Here is an 18,349-nt window from a genome sequence, read left to right as displayed (position 1 = left end):
GACTGTGGCCTAACCAGCGTTCTATACAGCTGCAACATCAGACTCCAGCTTTTTATACTCTATACCCTGTCCTATAAAGGCAAGCATGCCATATGCCTTCTTCACCACCTTCTCCACCTGTGCTGCCACCTTCAAGGATTTGTGGACTTGCACACCTAGGTCCCTCTGTGTTTCTATACTCTTGATGGCCTCATCCTTCTTTAAAATGTGGATCCTGAATTGGACTAATCATAAGAAGTTGGCCTGCCGCAACTTTTTTCTCTAAAATAGACACAAGTGGCCGAGCGGCTCTGCCTGTGCTGTAACCATTCTTTGACGATATTGATGTGTGCTAACTGTCTTGTCCTCCAATTCCCTACCCCACAGGCAGCTACACGTGCAGGATGATGACTGACATGGTTGATAACCACCGAGAGAGCTGGGATTCTCTCATCTGTGCCGTGGAGAAGTATCGCAAGCAGACGGGCAACGACGTTGTCCTCCTCTCAGCCTACCGGCCCAAGCTGCAGTCCAACCTCGTCTACGCGGTCCACGGGACCGGGGCCCTCTCAGACGCCACCAAGCACTACCTGGACGACATTGCGGTTTTCCACAAAACTTCAGCCTACGCCAGCAGCGTGATCCCAGTGCACAGCAGCGGGAAAACCGCAGAGCAGGAGGCGGTGGCTCCTCAGGATGCCTTCTCCAAGAGCTACCCGTCCATCTACGGCAAGGGTGGCTTCACAGCTGCTGATCGGAGTCCAGTGGAAGCGGAGCCCATGTCAGAATGTGGCCCAGGAGTGTCAGAAGCTGATGAGAGGACAGCATCTGAAACGGAGAGAGAAGTGGACAGATGTAGCTTAACCGATCCTTCAGGTAAAGAGAGGGGAGAGTGCTGTTGATGTTTAGCACTGTGTAGTCACCCCTAATTTCCACTTTCAGCAGTGGTGAACCTTTGGGGCCCAGAAATAAGAGTGACAGCAGCTTGCATTTGTATAGCACCTTTTTAACATAGTGAGACACTTTGCAGTCTTATCAAACAAAATTTGACACTGAGCCACATGACAGATGTTGATCGTAGTGACTTATGGGGGAGGAGGGTTGGCATTGGGCAGCAGAGAGAGAGAGATTGCAGAGCTTGAGGCTGAGACCATTGAAGGTGCACCTGACAGTGGCACAGCAGTGAAAGTCTCGGTATGTGCAGGGTCCATTCATTCCTCAGAATAGACGGAGACAGCACTGGTACTTGAATTGCTTTTATTGAGCAGAATTAAAACATTCCAGAAAATGAAAAAGAGATACCGGCCAGTCCTGTGCTGGTCAAAGAACTCAAAACGTAGAGCTGTGACAACAATATAAGTTAATTCTTATCCATGTTATTGAATTTCTTTGGTACGTGCCATCTCTGACTATCAAAACACCTTGCAGATGTTGTTTATGAAAAGTTTGCCTTGCCTTATGTAAAGGCCTGTCTCTGCTTGCATGGTAATTTCAAAGAATACAGTCAAATTTTCTAGCATGCCTGCTGAGTTTTAAAATGCGGTTGGGTTGCATTTAAATGCAAAGCTTTTAAAGCCAATTACGTCGGCAGAAATATCTTTGCTTAATTGAAACAAGCCGTACACAGGATCCACAGCAGTGTGCTAACTGGGTGCTCTGGTTTCCTCCCACAGTCCGAAAGACGTGCTGGGTTGATGCATTGGCCATGCTAAATTCTCCCTCCACTGTAACCCAAACAGGTGCCGGAGTGTGGCAACTCTGGGTTTTCATAACTTCATTGTAAGCCAACATTTGATAATAAGTAAACTTAAAATAGAAGCTGGAATCAGCAGAGATCTGAATTGTGGAGCTAGAGAAGGTGATAGGGTTGAAGCTAAAGGTTTAAGTTTAAAGTGTCTCTTTTCCAATCCCCCCACACCCCCCTCCAACCTTTCCCTCAATGATATTCTTTAAAATCTACATTAATGGCCAAGTTTTTTTGCCATCTATCCTACTGAGCTCATCGTGTCTCTATCAAATTTTGTTTAATCTGCCCCTGTCCAGCACCTTTGGCTGTTTTACTCCTGTATGCAAATAGTTTTCTGTCTGGGTGCAGGCACATCAAGAGGTATGCAGTAATTTGGGGCAAGTTACCCTGCAGTGTTGTGTTAAATCGTGGTAAAGTAAAAATTAAAGTTTTAGTCTTAAGTTAACACTACAATGAAGTTACTGTGAAAATTCCCTAGTCGCCACACTCCACCCCCTGTTTGGGTACACCAAGGGAGAATTTAGCACAGCCAGTGCCCCTAACTAGCATGTCTTTGGGACTGTGGGAGGAAACGCAGCACGCAAAGGAAACTCAGGTAGACACAGGGAGAACGTGCAAACTCCACACAGACAGTAACCCAAGCCAGGAATTAAACCTGGGTCCCTGGTGCTGTGAGGCAGCAGTGCTAACCACTGTGACACCCAGACAGAGTGACCCCTGTGGTGCTCTGTACAATGTAATAAAAGCTGCATTTAGCCAATGACATTGGAAAGCAATATTTTCCACAGCAAGATGTCGATATGGGGCATTGGTGTGATTTCAGACAGAAATTAGATACAACTCTTGGGGCTAAAGGGATGGCGGGGGGGAAAGAGGGGATCAGGATATTGAATTCGATGATCAGCCATGATTAAAACGAATAGTGGAGCATGCTCGAAGGGCTGAATGGCCTCCACCTGCTTCTAGATTTTATATGGAATGAGGTTTAAAGGTTAAAACTCGGGAATCATTTCTAGAAACCATTGGAAACGGAATGTCAGATCTTTCTGGATAATGCCATTAAGATGGGCTGAATGGTTTTTCCTCATGTCACTGGTGAAGTGTGAATCACCTGGCTTTCGAATCAGCAGTCCTGCTGTGCTTTTGTAGTGGTTAGCACTGCTAACTCTTGCCGCCAGAGACCTGGGTTCAATTCCCAGTTGGGTCACTATCTGTGTGGAGTTTGCACGTCCTCCCCATGTCTGCGTGGGTTTCCTCCAGGTGCTCCGGTTTCCTCCTACAGTCCCTCCACAGACGTGCTGGTTAGATGCATTGGCCATGCTAAATTCTATCTCGGTGTACCCGAACGGGTGCCAGTTTGTGACAATTAGGGGACTTTCACAGTAACTTCATTGCAGTGTTAATGTAAGCCGACTTGTGACACTAATAACTAAGCTTTAAAACTTAAATCAGGACAGAAAGAGGTCATTTGGCCCATCATTCTGAACTGGCTGTTTGGCAGCACAATCCCTTTGCTCCTCCTTGCCATCTCTTTCCTCGTATCCTTTGCAGGCTCTTTTTTAACTTGCTGTTTGGCCATCTCAACTTTGTTTTTCTTTTTAGCAACATCGGAACGGCAGTAGGTCATTTAGCCAGTCGAGCCTGCTCTACCGTTTTAATATGATCGTAGCTGGTTGGGCATTTCAATGCCTTTAACACCCACTAGCCCTATAACCCTCTTACGCTATTAGTCAGGAATCTATCAATCTCTGCTTTAAACATGCTCTGTGACTGAGCTTCCACAGCCCCTTTTGGGGTCTTTTTTGAGGTGGCACTTAAGAGTGGACGATCCCTTACTTAAATCCTGTTGATTAGTGTGTAAATTGGGATTCCGTTTGACTTCCTATTCAGAAACTAACCCCTCTAACCTCACCTCCCCCGCTTCAAAAGAAGGGAAATGGTGTCATGCTGTTTGAATGCGTGCATGTGCGAAAGAACACGAGTGTCAGCACTGTAACACCATCCACGGAGCCAGTCTGTCCACTTTATTTCCAGTCTTGCCACAAATTGGCTGAATCCCAGTCCATAGTGAATTGGATCTCACCGGTGTGAGACATGATGTAAGCTGCATAACACGGGGATCATCTTTCATAAGACAGAGGAGAGCTCCTAATCAGGAACAGGCTGCCTCAGCTTGCATTCCATTAGACTGGCACAACTGGGTCAGATTTACAAATAGGCACTCTGGTTAAACATAACATGACCTCTGCCGCCACCCCGCTCCCTTTAGGATTATGTCCCAAGAATCAGTCTTTCAGGTTAAGAATATGTCCCGGTGGCACAGTGGTTAACACTGCTGTCTCATAGCGCCAGGGTCCCCACTTTCAGTTCCCAGTTTGGGGTCACTATCTGTGTGGAGTTTGCAAGTTCTCCCTGTGCCTGCGTGGGTTTCATCCGGGAGCTCTGGTTTCCTCCCCAAGTCTGAAAGACATGTTGGTTAGGTATATTGACTCAAGCAGGCGCCAGAGCGTGGCAACTCGGAATTTCACAGTAACTTCGTTGCAGTGTTAATGTAAGCCTTACTTGTGACATTAATAAATTATCTTTAATCACCTCCTGATTAATCTCCAGTCTTTCCCCACTAGGTCTCCTACTTGATATACATTGTAAGTCAATCTAGGAGGAACTTGTACAGCGTGGATCCTTTTTATTAAGTTTGGCATGTAGTTAAAAGAGCTGACCCTCGGCGGTGACAACTGTTGGTTGGAGGCTGAGTATTTAACCCGGTTTTGACCCAGAGCTCACTCTATATTACGTCTGGATTATAGCAACAATTTGCGTTAAGAAGGCATCTTTCTCAACCTTGTGACATTCCACAATGCTTACAGCTAATTAATTCTTACTGAAGTACGTTCTTTGTTGTAACCTATGAAAAACAGCAGTCAATTTTCACACAGCAAGCTCCAACACCCAGCAAGGACAAATGATCTGTTTTAGTGGGAAGAGAATAGAGCCAACATTTTGAGTCTCGATGACCCTTCTTCACAGCTGAATCTGCACTGTCCACAATCCCACCTGAGCCCTAGGGTCAATTTAGCGTAGCCAGTCAACCTAACCCACACATCTTTGACTGTGGGAGGAAACAGGAGTACCTGGAGGAAACCCACACAGACACCGGGAGAATGTGCAAACTCCATAGTGACCCGAACCTGGGTCCCTGGTGCTGTGAGGTAGCGGTGCTAACCACAATGCCACCACACCACACCACATGTAAGCACCTGTTTGGATACACGGAGGGAGAATTTCACAGCCTATGAGTGGTGGAACAGGGACGGTGGAAGGGGACAAAGGAAATCATAGAATCCCTACAGTGCAGAAGGAGATCTTTCAACCCATCGAGTCTGTACCACCCATGATCCCACTCATTTACCCTAGTCAGTCCCTGCCCCCACACTAAGAGTCAATTTTGCATGGCCAAACCACCTAACCTGCGCATCTTTGGAGTGTGGGAGGAAACCAGAGCACCCGGCGGAAACCCACACAAACCCAGGGAGAATGTGCACGCTGCACACAGACAGTGACCCAAGCTGGGAATTAAACCCAGGTCCCTGGCGCTGTGAGGCAGCAGTGCTAACCACTGTGCCAATGTAAACGAAGATACAGAAGGCTGAAAAGGGGCTAAAAGATGTCCATTTAAATAATCAATGTGCAAATGGCTGAACGGAGGTGCAGATTGCACCAGATTTTTTTTGCTTCACACTCCAGCATCCACAATATTTTGCTTTGATCTATTTTAGTGATGATGGTTGGGGAAGAAATAATGCAGTAAGAAGTTTCTCAACACCAGGTTCACTCACTTGATGAAGGGGCAACAAGCGCTCCGAAAGCTAGTGACTTTGCTACCAAATAAACCTGTTGGATTTTAACCTGGTGTTGTGAGACTTACTGTGTTTACCCCAGTCCAACACCAGCATCGCCACACGAAGAAATAATGGCCAGGGCAATAGGGACAACTTCCCTTGCAGCTTCTCGTGGAAACAGGGCACTTGAGAGCCTTGGTGTAATTCAAAAGGTAACATTTCCCCAACAGTGCAGCACTCCTTGGTCCTGCACTGGAATGTCAGCCTTGTGTTTTGGGAGAAAGTTATCTCTGAGCCACAGATGACACTGCAGAGATGGAGAGAATCAGGTAGCCACTGCATTAGGTTTATGCCTCCAGCTTCAAGCTACTCATTGTAGATGTCTAACTGGCTAAGTTTGGGACCTCAACCTTGAACTCGAAGGGTTTCTGAATATCTAGCACTGGATTTTTGAAAGAACAAATCCTTAAGCATCCAATGTGAGGTACTGTGCAATAATTAGAGATATGAGTTTATGGAACGGTGTTGAGAATCCAGCTAGACTTGCACATCTGGACAGAAGTTGATAGTCTGCCTCTGTGTAGTCCTACAGGAATAGACCTCAAGCCTGCACTAACTTGCCGGGGACTTTTAGTTCTCTAGCTTATCTGCTGGACTGTTATTTGTGTTGACATTGGAAAAACACAATCTCTCCAGAGAGGAGATTTCAACAGCAAGTGAGTGTAAGTTTAGTCACACTAAATGATTGCCTCTGTATGTGACACTGTATGGGTAACCTGTGATTGCAAACATCCTTTTTGAGTTTACAATAAACCTTGCCTGCATGCCGTTCTCCCTCCTGGAGAGCACTCTAGTACCTGTTTCTCTATGCAGAAATCCACTGCTGTTCTCCCAACCTGATTCAAGTTCCTGTCCCACATCCTTTCGTTGACTTTTGTTCCAACGATGCTTTCATGTTGAACATTTTCAGATCTCCACACCAAACCTTCACTTCCTACCACAACGTGTAATCTCCTATAGCCCTACAACACTCTAGTACACCTGTGCTCCTCCAATTCTGCCTGACTTGGCATAGAGGTTTACAGCATGGAAACAAGCCTTCTGCCTTGTCTTTAACTGTCTAAATACTTTTTAAAAGACAAAATTGTATCTGCCTCTGTTCCAGACACTCACCACACTGAGTGACAAAATTGAACCCAGCTTTGCTACTACCTTTGGCAGCTTGTTCCAGACATTCACTACTGAGTGAAAAAATTGCCCCTCTGGATCTTTTTGTATCTCTCCCCTCACACCTTAAATCTATGCCCTCTAGTTTTAGACCCCCTTACCTTTGGAATAAGATGTTGACTATATAGATGATCTCTGCCCTTCGTTATTTCATAGATCTCTGTAAGATTATCCCTAAGCCTCATGTGGTCCGGGGAAAAGTCCCAGCCTCTCCTTATAATTTAAACCATCCAGTGCATTCCTGATTTGCATTGTGCCACTGTTGGCAGCCAAACCTTCGACCGACTCAACACTAAGAATTATAGAATGCCTACGTTGCAGAAGAAAGCTGTTCAGTTCATCAGGTCTGCACTGGTCACACTCCCATCCAAGCCGCATTCACGTAACCCCGCATACTTACCCTTCTAACTCCTGACACTAATGGGCAATTTAGCACAGCCAATCCACCTAACCCACACATCTTTGGACTGTGGGAGAAACCAGAGCACCCGGTGGAAACCCACACAGTCACAGGGAGAACCTGCAAACACCACACAGACAGTGATCTGAGGCCAGAACTGAATCTGGGTGCCTGGCACTGTGAGGCAGCAGTACTAACCACTGTGCTGCCCCCTAATACATGTGACAATAATAAATCAAATCACTTTATCCCTGCACATTCAGCACGGTGCTACAGTGGTTAGCAATGCTGCCTCATAGTGCCAGGGACCTGGATTCAATTCCCAGCTCGGGTCACTGTCTGTGTGGCGTTTGCATGTTCTCTCCGTGTCTGCGTGGTTTGCTCCGGTTTCCTCCCACAGTCCAAAGATGTGTAGGTTAGGTTGATTGGCTATGCTAAATTGCCCCTTAGTGTCAGGGGGGTTAGTAAGATAAATAAGTAGTGCTATGGGAATAGAGCTTGGGTGGGATTGTGGTCAGTGCAGACTCAATGGGCTGAATGGTCTCCTTCTGCACTGTAGGGATTCTATGATTCTTCAGTTCCCTTTTCAATGCCTCAGCTAAACTTGCTTTTTTTTGGACTAGGGTGCTTAGATTCACTCACTAAACCTCTCTGCTTCTCTCTTCCCTTTTTTTGAAAAAAACTCCTTGCAATCAATGTCTCTAACGAAGACATTGACGTTAATGTCTCATCATGTGGGTGGCTTTGTGAAATTTTATTTGATAATCCTTCTGATAAGGGCCATTGGAATTTGCAATACGGGTAATCATCTTTACGGGTTTAACATCTTTGCAGAAGAACAGAGTTTATACAACTTGTGGCTGCAGTTGATGTGTGTTCAGCTGTGGGTGCTATACTTTAGGAAAGATGTGAAGACAGAGTGCAGAGAAGATTCTCAAAAAATTGTTTCCAGGAGTTTCATGTATAAAGTTTCGTTATTAGTGTCACGAGCAGGCTTACATTAACGCTGAAATGAAGTTACTGTGAAAATCCCCTAGTTGCCACACTCCACCTGTTTGGGTAACACTGACGGAAAATTTAGCACGGCCAGTGCACCTAACCAGCATTTGTTTGGACTATGGGAGTAAATTGGAACATCCGGAAGAAACCCATGCAGGTACGGGGGGAAGAATGTGCAGGCTCCACATAGACAGTGACCCGAGGCCAGGAATCGAACTAGGTCCCTGGTGCAGTGAGGCAGCAGTGCTAACCACTGCGCAGCCCCTTGTGTTACTAGATTGGAGAGGGGAGATTTGATAAAAAGGTATCCAAAATCATGGGGGCAGGGGAATTAAGAAAGAGGGCACAGATTTACGGTCATGGGCAAAAGAAGCATGGAGATGTGAGGAGGAAGTTTCCCACACAGCAAATGGATGGGATCTGAAATCTGGCAAAGGGTGTGGTGGCAGCAAGTTTGATTGAGGCATTTAAAAGGGAATTGAATGTGTGGGGATAAAGTGGTTTGATTTATTATTGTCACATGTATTAACATACAGTGAAAACTATTGTTCTTTTGCGTGCTATGCAAAGCATACCATTCATAGAGAAGGAAAGGAGAAAGTGCAGAATGTAGTGTTACAGTCATAGCTAGGGCGTAGAGAAAGGTCAACTTAGTTCCAGGTAGATCTATTCAAAAGTCTGACAGCAGCAGGGAAGGAGCTGTTCTTGAGTCGGTTGGTACGTGACCTCAAACTTTTGTATCTTTTTCCCAATGGAAGAAGGTGTAAGAGAGAATGTCGGGGATGAGTGCAGTCCTTAACTGTGCTGGCTGCTTTCCCGAGGCAGCAGGAAGTGTAGATAGAGTCAATGGATGGGAGTGGAGAGTGGCACTAGGTAAATGGCTCTTTTGGAGAGCTAGTATGTACATGATGGGCTGAATGATGGGCCTCTATGTTGTACCCATTCTGTGACTAACATAAACAACTCTGCTTTTCAATTCTGTCACTCTAGAAATAAACAGTTTGCTTGTCTTATGGCTGTATTGATCTATATCACCACTTTTTGGTGATTTGTGTATCTGTACTTGCATATCCCTCTGGCGTGCTACCCCATTTACAATCTTGCTTCACAAGGAATCTATAGCCTCATTCTTCCTATCCCAATGTGCCACATCACAGGTTTATATGATTTGACTACATTTGCTAATTCTCTGTCCATTCTACAGGTTTATTAATGTCTTTCTTTTACTTTGTTGCATTCCTCCTGTACAACCCTAACCCCATCATTGCCCCACTTCCCAATTCTCTGGTGGGATTCACCAGCCTCTACAATAAAAGAATGTCTTTTATCTCTCCCTTTGCCCCTTCCAGCCATGTTCACAATGGATGAGGAATCGACCAGTCAGGACTGTGAGCCCTTCTTTGAGTCTGACCTGGATGGAGAGAGCACAGATGGTAAGTCCACAGGGTCTGGACCACTGCCCAGCAGAGGTGGAAACAGATTGAGAGTTTATTCTTGAATGGCAATTTATGATAGTGCTACTTTTCACTGGCGGAATATTAATCCCTTGCGTTACTAGTGTGGTGGAGGGGAAAACAAAGGCTTTCACCTTTCCTGACTACTGGCGGTAAAACCTTTTTGGAACAACAAGGACATTTTGAAATGTAGTCACACTTGTGGGATTGAGGGTTACGGGGATAAGGAAGGAAAGTGGAGTTGAGGTCAGGCATGGTCTCATTGAATGGTGGAGCAGATTTAATGGGCCGACTGGCCTACTTCTTGTGGTCTGTGGTCTTGTAATACAGAAATGTTGATTTGAACAATGGTGCTCGCTTCTCTTGGATGTCTTGCATTTTGCTGATTTTTAATCTGAGTGCAATTTGTAGGATGGATTCAGGTGGAGTTGGGTTTAATTAATCCAACCTGAAAAGTGTGTGGAACCTTCGCTGTCCCCCTTCTCTATAGGAGCAGGAGTGGGCCATTCGGCCTATCATGTCTGCTCTGCCATTCAAACTGATCATAGCTGATCATCTATCTCTGCCCCATTCCTCATCCCCCAGCCCCATATCCCTTGCGTAGGGGTTCCATAGTTCTGTGCCACAGTCTTCAGTTGGAGTGGATTCCCATTTTGTTGAGAAGAAATAAGGTGGCATTGTGCTGGCAGCAGTGTGTTGACTGGTTTGGGGCCATCTACAGGCTGGATGGCAGACTATACTTGAAGTGGTCAGTGGGTAAATGACCAATATTGGTCAGTGTTGTGCTTCCCAATCTGTGACCTCACATTGAGGCTTAAGTTGCTGTGATTGCGGGCTGACAGAGAGGCTAAGGATAGTGGGGCCGGGGGTGCGGGGAGACTTGTGGACCACTCACGATCTTTTATAAATGATTTATGGGATGTGGTAGTATTGTCATTGGACTAGAAGGGTCCTGCGGCACGGTGGTTAGCACTGCTGCCTCTGTGCCAGGGACCTGGGTTCAATTCTGGTTTTGGGTCACTGCCTGTGTGGAGTTTGAACATTCTCCCCAAGTCTGTGTGGGTTTCCTCTGGGTGCTCCAGTTTCTTGCACAGTCAAAGATGTGCAGATTTGGTTGATTGGCCATGCTAAATTGCCCTTAATTTCAGGGGGATTGGGAGGGTAAATTTGTGGTGTTATGGGGATAGGACAGTACCTGGGTAGGATTATTGTCAGTGCAGGTTTGATGGGCTGAATGGCCTCCTTCTACGCTGTAGGTTCAATGATCTATGTGAGGAGGCTACAAGGGAATCTGGACAGGCCAAGTGAGTGGGCAAGAACCTGGCAGATTAAATATAATGTGAAGTTATCCACTTTGTTAGAAAACAGAGATGTTGTACCTCTTAAACTTGAGGGGTTGGGAAGTCCAAAAGGAGCTGAGTGTCCTTGTTCATGAGTCACTAAAAGTTAGCACAAGTGCAGCAAGCAATTAGGACAGGAAATGGTACTTTGGCCAAGGGGACTAGCTTGCAGGAGTGAAGATGTCTTGCTGCAATTGTATAGAACCTTGGGAGACACTGCTTGGTGTGTTGTGTATGGTTTTTGTCTCCTTATCCAAGAAGCGATATATTTGTCACTGAGGGTGACACAGTGATTAGGACTGTTGCCTCACAGCACTAGAGACCCAGATTCAATTCTGGCCTTGGGTCACTGTCTGTGTGGAGTTTGCACGTTCTCCCCATGTCTGTGTGGGTTTCTTCCCATAGTACAAAGATTTGCGGGTTATGTTGATTGACCGTGTTAAATTGCCCCCATGGTGTCAGGGGGATTCACACAGTAATAAGTCTCACAACACCAGGTTTAAGTCCAACCAGTTTATTTGATAGTAATCCCACAAGCTTTCGGGAACACCATTTCTGAAAGTTTGTGGGATTACTATCAAATAAACTGGTTGGACTTGAACATGGAGTTGTGAGACTTCTTACTGTGTTTACTCCAGTCCAACGCCGGCATCTCTACATCGGGGGATTAGCAAGGTAAATATATGGGGTTATGGGAATAGGGTCTGGGTAGGATTGTGGTTGGTACAATCTCGATGGGCTGAATGGCCTCCTTCTGCACCATAGGGATCCTATGAGGGAGTGCAGCGGAGGGTCACCAGACCGATTCCTGGGATGGCAGGATTGTTGTACGAGGGGAGATTGAGGACACTGAAGTCTGCATTCTGCAGAGTTTTGAACAGTGAGAGGTGATCTCATTGAAACTTGCAGGATTCTTACAGGACTCACAAGAGGCGATGTGGACAGGACACTTCCCCTGGCTGATGATTCTTGGAACCAGGAGACGCAGTCTGAGTAACGGACAGGCTACTTTAAGCCTGAGATGAGGGGGCATTTGCTCAATGAGGACCTTGAGAATTCTCGACCTCAAGGCTATGGAAGCTCAGTCATTAAGCATGCACAAGACAGAATCGATATATCCTGGATACTAATGACATCAAGGGAAATGGGGTCGAGGTAGATGATTGACCATGATCTGTTTTGAATGGCAGAGCAGACTCGGTGGGCTGAATGTCCGATACTAATGACATCAGGGGAAAGAGGGGTGGGGGGAGGAGGAGGCGGAATGGGGTACAGAGGTAGATGATCAGCCATGATCTATTTGAATGGCAGAGCAAGCAATGATGGGCCGAATGGCCCAACACTGCTCCAATGGAGAGGTACTTAAGCGTCAGCTTTTTAATAGAAAGCACCTAACTTTCCACTGGTTTTTTTTTTGAGCAGTAATCAAACCTCAAAGGTCAATCAGATGGGTCACGCTACTAGTTTTAAAAATAAATGACGATTTTAAGGGTCTTTAAAGCTGTTAGCATTCAGTCGATGTTTCACAGCAGCCATTGCTGCCTTGGAGCTCAGAACCCTCCTGTTTCATCTCGCGACCCACCTGGGAATCACGGCTGACAGTTGGAGAAGTCCTGGTTATCACATTAACTGTGAGGTGCTTTTGAGTTCCAGCTGAGCGCCACAGCACAATGGTTAGCACTGTTGCCTCACAGCTCCAGGTACCCAGGTTCGATTCCTGGCTTGGGTTTCTGTCTGTGTGGAGTTTGTACATTCTCCCCATGTCTGCGTGGGTTTCTTTCAGGTGCTCCGGTTTCCTCCCACAGATGTGTGGGTTGGGTTGATTGGCCATACTAAATTGCTCCTTAGTGTCCTGGGATGCATAGGTTAAAGGGAATAGCGGGGTAAATATGTGGGGTTATGGGGAGAGTGGAATTGTTGGTGGGCCAAATGGCCCCCTTCTGCGCTGTAGCCATTGTATGATTCTTCACAATGTTCCAACATGAATTGGCTGTGGCTGCCTGGTTATGTTTTTTTCTGTCTTCTGTCTGTGCCCTACAGATGGAAGTTTGAGCGAGGAACTTCCTGTCCGTCCACAAACGTTACCCCAGGCCAGGTGTCACCAGTATGCCAAGTCCCTCCCTGTGTCCGTCCCTATTTGGGGATTCAAGGATCTGAAACCAAAGAAGCTTGCTGATGGGGACAACGAAGAACGGGTAAGCTGCATTCTCTTCAGACTCATCGTTGTGTGCTTGGAGCACAGTGGTTTAGTGGTTATGTGGCTGAATGAGTACTCCAGAGATTGAGCTCAGTTCCCACAATGGTAGTCGGAAAGATGTGCTGGTTAGGTGCATTAATCATCAAGTTTGATATCCTGATCCCCCTTTCCCTCCATAATCCCTCGATCCCTTTAGCCCCAAAGGGGCTGTGCTAAATTCTCCCTCAGTGTACCCAAACAGGAACCAGAGTGTGGCGACTCGGGGATTTTCACAGTAACTTCATCACAGTGTTAACGTAAGCCTACTTGTGACACAAGAAAATAAACGTTAAAAAAAACATTGACTTAAAAAATACTTTTAAAAAAATGAACATAATTGATAAAATGTAGAATTTAAAAAACAGTTGATGATCTTGTCAATGTCAACCTGGCTAACCAAGTTGGGGTTTTAATACTGCATCCTCATGGGTAGGGAATCTGCCATCCTTGTCTAATCACGGTCTGTGATACCTGTTCCACGCCAGTGTGACTCTTGACTTTCTCCTGAAGTGGCCTAACGAGCCCCATCCGTCCGTATCAAACTAGGGCTGGGCATTATTAGTCACAAGTAGGCTTGCATTCACGCTGCAGTGAAGTTACTCCCACGTCCCAGGAGTGAGTGGGGAAGCACCTCTGCTTCCCTGTCGCCCTTTGAGTGATGACACACAACCATACTAGTAGAAGTGGTTGAACCTTGGCTCCAGGCCAGCTTTGTAACTTTTTTCCCCCAACTGGCGGAAAGATCACTTCTGGCAAAGGTCTGGAATTCCTGTGGTTGATTTTGAGTTGATTTATTATTGTCACATATTAGCATACAGTGAAAAGTATTGCTTTTTTGCACGCTATACAAAGAAAGCATACGGTTCATAGAGTACATAGGAGGGGAAGAAAGGAGAGGGTGCAGAATATAATGTTACAGTTGTATCTAGGGTGTGGAGAGAGATCAACTTAATGCGAGGTAAGTCCATTCAAAAGTCTGATGGCAACAGGAAGAAGCTGTTCTTGAGTCGGTTGATACGTGACCTCAGACATTTGTATCTTTATCCTGACAGAAGAAGATGGAAGAGAGAATATTCGGGGTGTGTGGGGTCCTTAATTATCTTGGCTGCTTTGCGGTGGCAGCGGGAAGTGTAGACAGAGTCAATGGGTGGGAGTTGCTGTTCAGTTAAGCTGAGTCTGCCAGCTGCAATGATGACCTTGCAGATTTATCCCGGTCTCTGTTTAACTAGAGCCACTCCCTCTGTACCCCCGCCCCCCTCTATCAACGGCCAAACATTATCTCCAACCATCTGGCAAGTTGTTGTTGATTTAACATAACAAAGTTCACACAGACTGCTTGAGCCAAGGATTTGTCAATGTGAATGTCCCGAGCACTGCTTTTCACAATTACCCTGGCAATCAGCAGAATCAGTAGTAGTTATTGTTAGAGGGGACAGTAATGTCACCCTTCTCGACTACAACTACAGGGGTGGTGTTCAATTCTCAGCTTTGGTTATTGTCTGTGCAGAATCTGCACATTCTCCCCGTGTCTGCATGGGTTTCTTCTGGGTGCTCCGGTTTCCTCCCACAGTTCAAAATATGTGCTGGTTAGGTGCATTGGCCATGCTAAATTCTCCCTCCGTGTACCCAAACAGGCGCCTGAGTATGGCAACTAGGGGTTTTTCACAGTAACTTCATTCCCGTGTTAATGTAAGCCTACTTGTGGCACTAATAAATAAATGAACTTTGAAACAATAAATTTTGCATTTCTACAGTTTGTTTTAATGTGGTTTAAAAAAACCCAAGGTGTTTGACAGAATGGTGATCAAGCAACATTTGCTTAAAGTTTGGACCCTGCCCCATGACACCACATTAACCCTGCGCTAAGGGACAATTTAGCATGCCAATCAACACAACCCGCACACCTTTTGGACTGTGGGAGGAAACCCATGCAGACATGGGGAGAACATGCAAACTCCACATCATCCTCCAAGGCCGGAATCAAACCTCGGTCCCTGGCACTGTGAGGCAGCAGTGCTAGCCATTGTGCCACCCCTTAGCATAGCCAATGCACCTAACCCGCACATCTTTGGACTGTGGGAGGAAACCGGACTCCCAGAGGAAACCCACGCAGACATGGGAAAAATGTGCAAACTCCACACAATCCCCCAGGTCCAGAATCAAACCCTAGCACTGCGAGGCAGCAATGCTGACCATTGTGTCATCGTGTCACCCCTGAGGGTCCTCCTGACACTACGGGACAATTTAGCATGACCAAAAAAGAGAGATGTTAGCCAGAAATCTGAAATGAAATCACCAAGCAAGTGTACAGGAGACGCTCTGCGGGAAGAAAGCGTGATTTGTGTTTTGAGTCGGGAGGCTGGGGTTTGATTGCTTGGATCCTGGCTGTGCTGTTTCAGTGTTACTGGTGACTCAACCTGCCATGCTCCCCACAGACTGACACTCTCTCTCTCTCTCCCTTTTCCTTCCAGTCACCTTCACCTGATTTGGACAAGATTGCCGCCAGCATGAGAGCCTTGGCCATGAGCGTGACGGACGGCACGGAGATGTTTGGCGACCTGCCACGCCCCCGACTCAACACTGGCGACTTCCAGAAGCCCTATCGGAAATTCTAGAGCACTTTTCAATGCCAACCACCACCTTTGTCCCTCTCCCTCCTCCCTTGCCCTTTCCTCCCCTACGCCCTAGACAAACACTACAGAGATCCTTCCCGCAAGAGAAGTCATTACTGGTCCAGGGCTGTCGCATGGCCCTGCCGCTTCATGTAGCATTAAGGTTTCATATGACAAGAAGACTGGCTCATGAGTTGATTCAGTAACTTTTCACGGAGATGAGGAAAACATGAAACTTTATAGTATATTTTTCTGGTTAAAATATTGTGTGATGCAAGAGTTCCCAAGAATCCCCTTTTAACGTTCCAGCTTGTCCTTGTTATGTCTTTCTCCTTTCCAGCATGCCCCGTGTTTTGAACCAGCCAATCAAGCCTCCTCTTCATATTCAGACAAGAGGCCGATACAAGATGGTGGGTCCCAACTGCATGGAACTGTTGGCGTGGAACCCAGAAATTTCGGCTGGCGCGAGAGCAGAATTTTGACGCTTTCTCTTGTCCATTTCGATAAAATGCCTTGTGCTCTTTTGGGTCAAGTTACAGGTAGTGACAAAATCTGCGTGACGGATTATATTGAGATCTCCCCGCTTCTTCTCCCGCCCCACCCCCAAAAAAAGCCCTCAAACCAACTAATCGGAAGCAGAAAATGCGAGTTGGTGTTGCCAAAGTCTGTCTTCCTCAAGACTGGTTACATCAGCAATTCTGACCCAATTGGCTTGAGGTGTGAATGTGCATCTCCTACCCCCCAGCCCTCCTCCCCAACCCTGTGTGGCTCCATTGAAGGGCAGAATGGCCTCACAGTTTCAGCTTCTCAGGCAAGTCCTGGTGCCACCTTTTTTTTTAAAGAAAAGGCCGTGATCATTTTCCAAAGGAAATGTTTGAATCTGGCATCTTGGCCGCTGCCCTACATGCTGGCTAGGCCTTTTTCTTTTTTTAATCTTGTGTGACTTTATTTTTTAAGCAGACAACTGCATGATCCAATGAACTGTGTGAATGTCATGTCATTTTGCTAAGAGGCTGAGTTTGGAATGCTTTGTCCGAGACGCATTAGCAAGTTCTGAATACTCGGATTGGCTGAGATTCTTTGCATTGCAAACCCTGCAAGTTCTTTTAAATGTTGTTTGTTCAGATAGTTGGGCCCCTGGCACAGTTTCTGATTTAATAAATAGGGGGTAGGTGCTGCAGCAAAAGGCCTGGTCAACCCAGACCCTGTCAAATGAGTCTGTTGGCATTGTCCCCTGAATCATTGGGGCTACGCTGCACTACATCCTAGTGCCAACCACCATGTGGCACAGCTTGGGCATCGTGGGGAAAGGGGGGTGGATGTAATGCTCTGGGTAATGGCAGCTGTTGAGATTGCATGCTGCTGGACCCGGAAAATCTCTGCCACATTGTCCTAAAGCTGGTGATCGGGGTGGGCTGGTGTACTCCGAAGTGAGAATGCTGCAATGAATGGCACGTGTGAGCCCTGGTTTTGTAATGGCACTGGCTCCTAACCAGTAGCTGCTTTTTTTTTGCTGTTTAAATCTTGCTGAGATATTTTGCATCCCTGTGCCACTCTTTCACCCGTGTGTTTGCTCGAAAATGGGTTTGCTGGTTGGTGCCAAGCTTAGTGTGGCCGTGATTCAGTAACTGCAGCACGAGGGCAAGGGCTCCTGCGCTCGTTTTAAAATACTCCTATTGCTTGCGTTGCCTGAGGAACCAAATGCTGCCTGGTGTTCACTTTAGAATTTTCCCCCCTCCGACCAAACACTGCAATGGCCCCTCGGCCTCCTTCTGTGTCACAGTTGTCACCTTCCCTGAAAGGGTTTTGCTGAGGACTGACTTTGCAGTGCAAACATTCGTGCAAGCGTCTGAATAGATTCTCCTTTTTTCAGCTGGTTTGTTGCCCGAATGCACACAATGGTCTTTCGTCCCATTTATAGATCCCAATGGCTTGTTTCAGGATTTGGAAGCTTTGTGTGAATATGTGTGTGTGTGTGTATGTGTGTGTGTGCGTTTGTTTCTTTATCTTCCCCCACCCCCCTTCGTTACAGAATTGCTATAATGCTGTCTTTGTACTGGCTCATGTAGCCAGGGAAACTGGTCAAAAGCAAGCCAGCTATTAACTCCCTAAAGTCAGGCATAGTGTCGTCTTGTTTTGTGTAATCGCAGAGATTTGAAGTCAGTTTCCCCTCTTCGCCACCTGCCTGCCCTGAATCCCGTCTGCTTTTCATTCTATCAACGTCTGCCCCAGGGTTTCCCGATTTTGTGAAGCTGGGCATCTCAGCTGTTGTTTCAAAGACGTTGGAACATTTTAAGTCAGCCTTGGGGAGAAGGATGAATGCTGACCCCTGCTTTCCCTCCCTCTCTCGTTAAATACTCCCCTTAAAAAGAACCCATTATAATATGTGTCTCTGATATCGCCAAAGAGGTGGGTCTGTCTCAAGTCCCATCAGTGATCCCTGAACTGTTCCCGAATCAATCAGTTCGGTTTACTTCATACTTTTGCCCCTTTCAGTTTGAAAGTTGGGGGGTGGG

At 46.4% G+C, this 18,349-nt stretch overlaps 1 protein-coding gene across 2 annotated transcripts in view; it reads left to right on the top strand.

The window, feature by feature from the left end:
* akt1s1 (AKT1 substrate 1 (proline-rich)) overlaps positions 1-18,349 on the top strand; it is a 32,709-nt gene extending 14,360 nt beyond the window's left edge. For both annotated transcript variants that reach the window (XM_080184381.1, XM_080184382.1), the window contains exons 2-5: positions 367-855; positions 9,541-9,624; positions 13,026-13,180; positions 15,693-18,349. In XM_080184381.1, the coding sequence (XP_080040507.1) occupies positions 384-855; positions 9,541-9,624; positions 13,026-13,180; positions 15,693-15,836 (855 nt within the window). In that variant the 5' untranslated portion in view covers positions 367-383 and the 3' untranslated portion in view covers positions 15,837-18,349. The remainder of the gene's footprint in view (positions 1-366; positions 856-9,540; positions 9,625-13,025; positions 13,181-15,692) is intronic.

This window comes from Carcharhinus amblyrhynchos, unplaced genomic scaffold (genome assembly GCF_965287045.1).
Source record: "Carcharhinus amblyrhynchos unplaced genomic scaffold, sCarAmb.v2.hapA scaffold_704, whole genome shotgun sequence".
NCBI classification, from domain to species: domain Eukaryota; kingdom Metazoa; phylum Chordata; class Chondrichthyes; order Carcharhiniformes; family Carcharhinidae; genus Carcharhinus; species Carcharhinus amblyrhynchos.
This window is presented reverse-complemented; position numbering and strand designations above follow the sequence as displayed.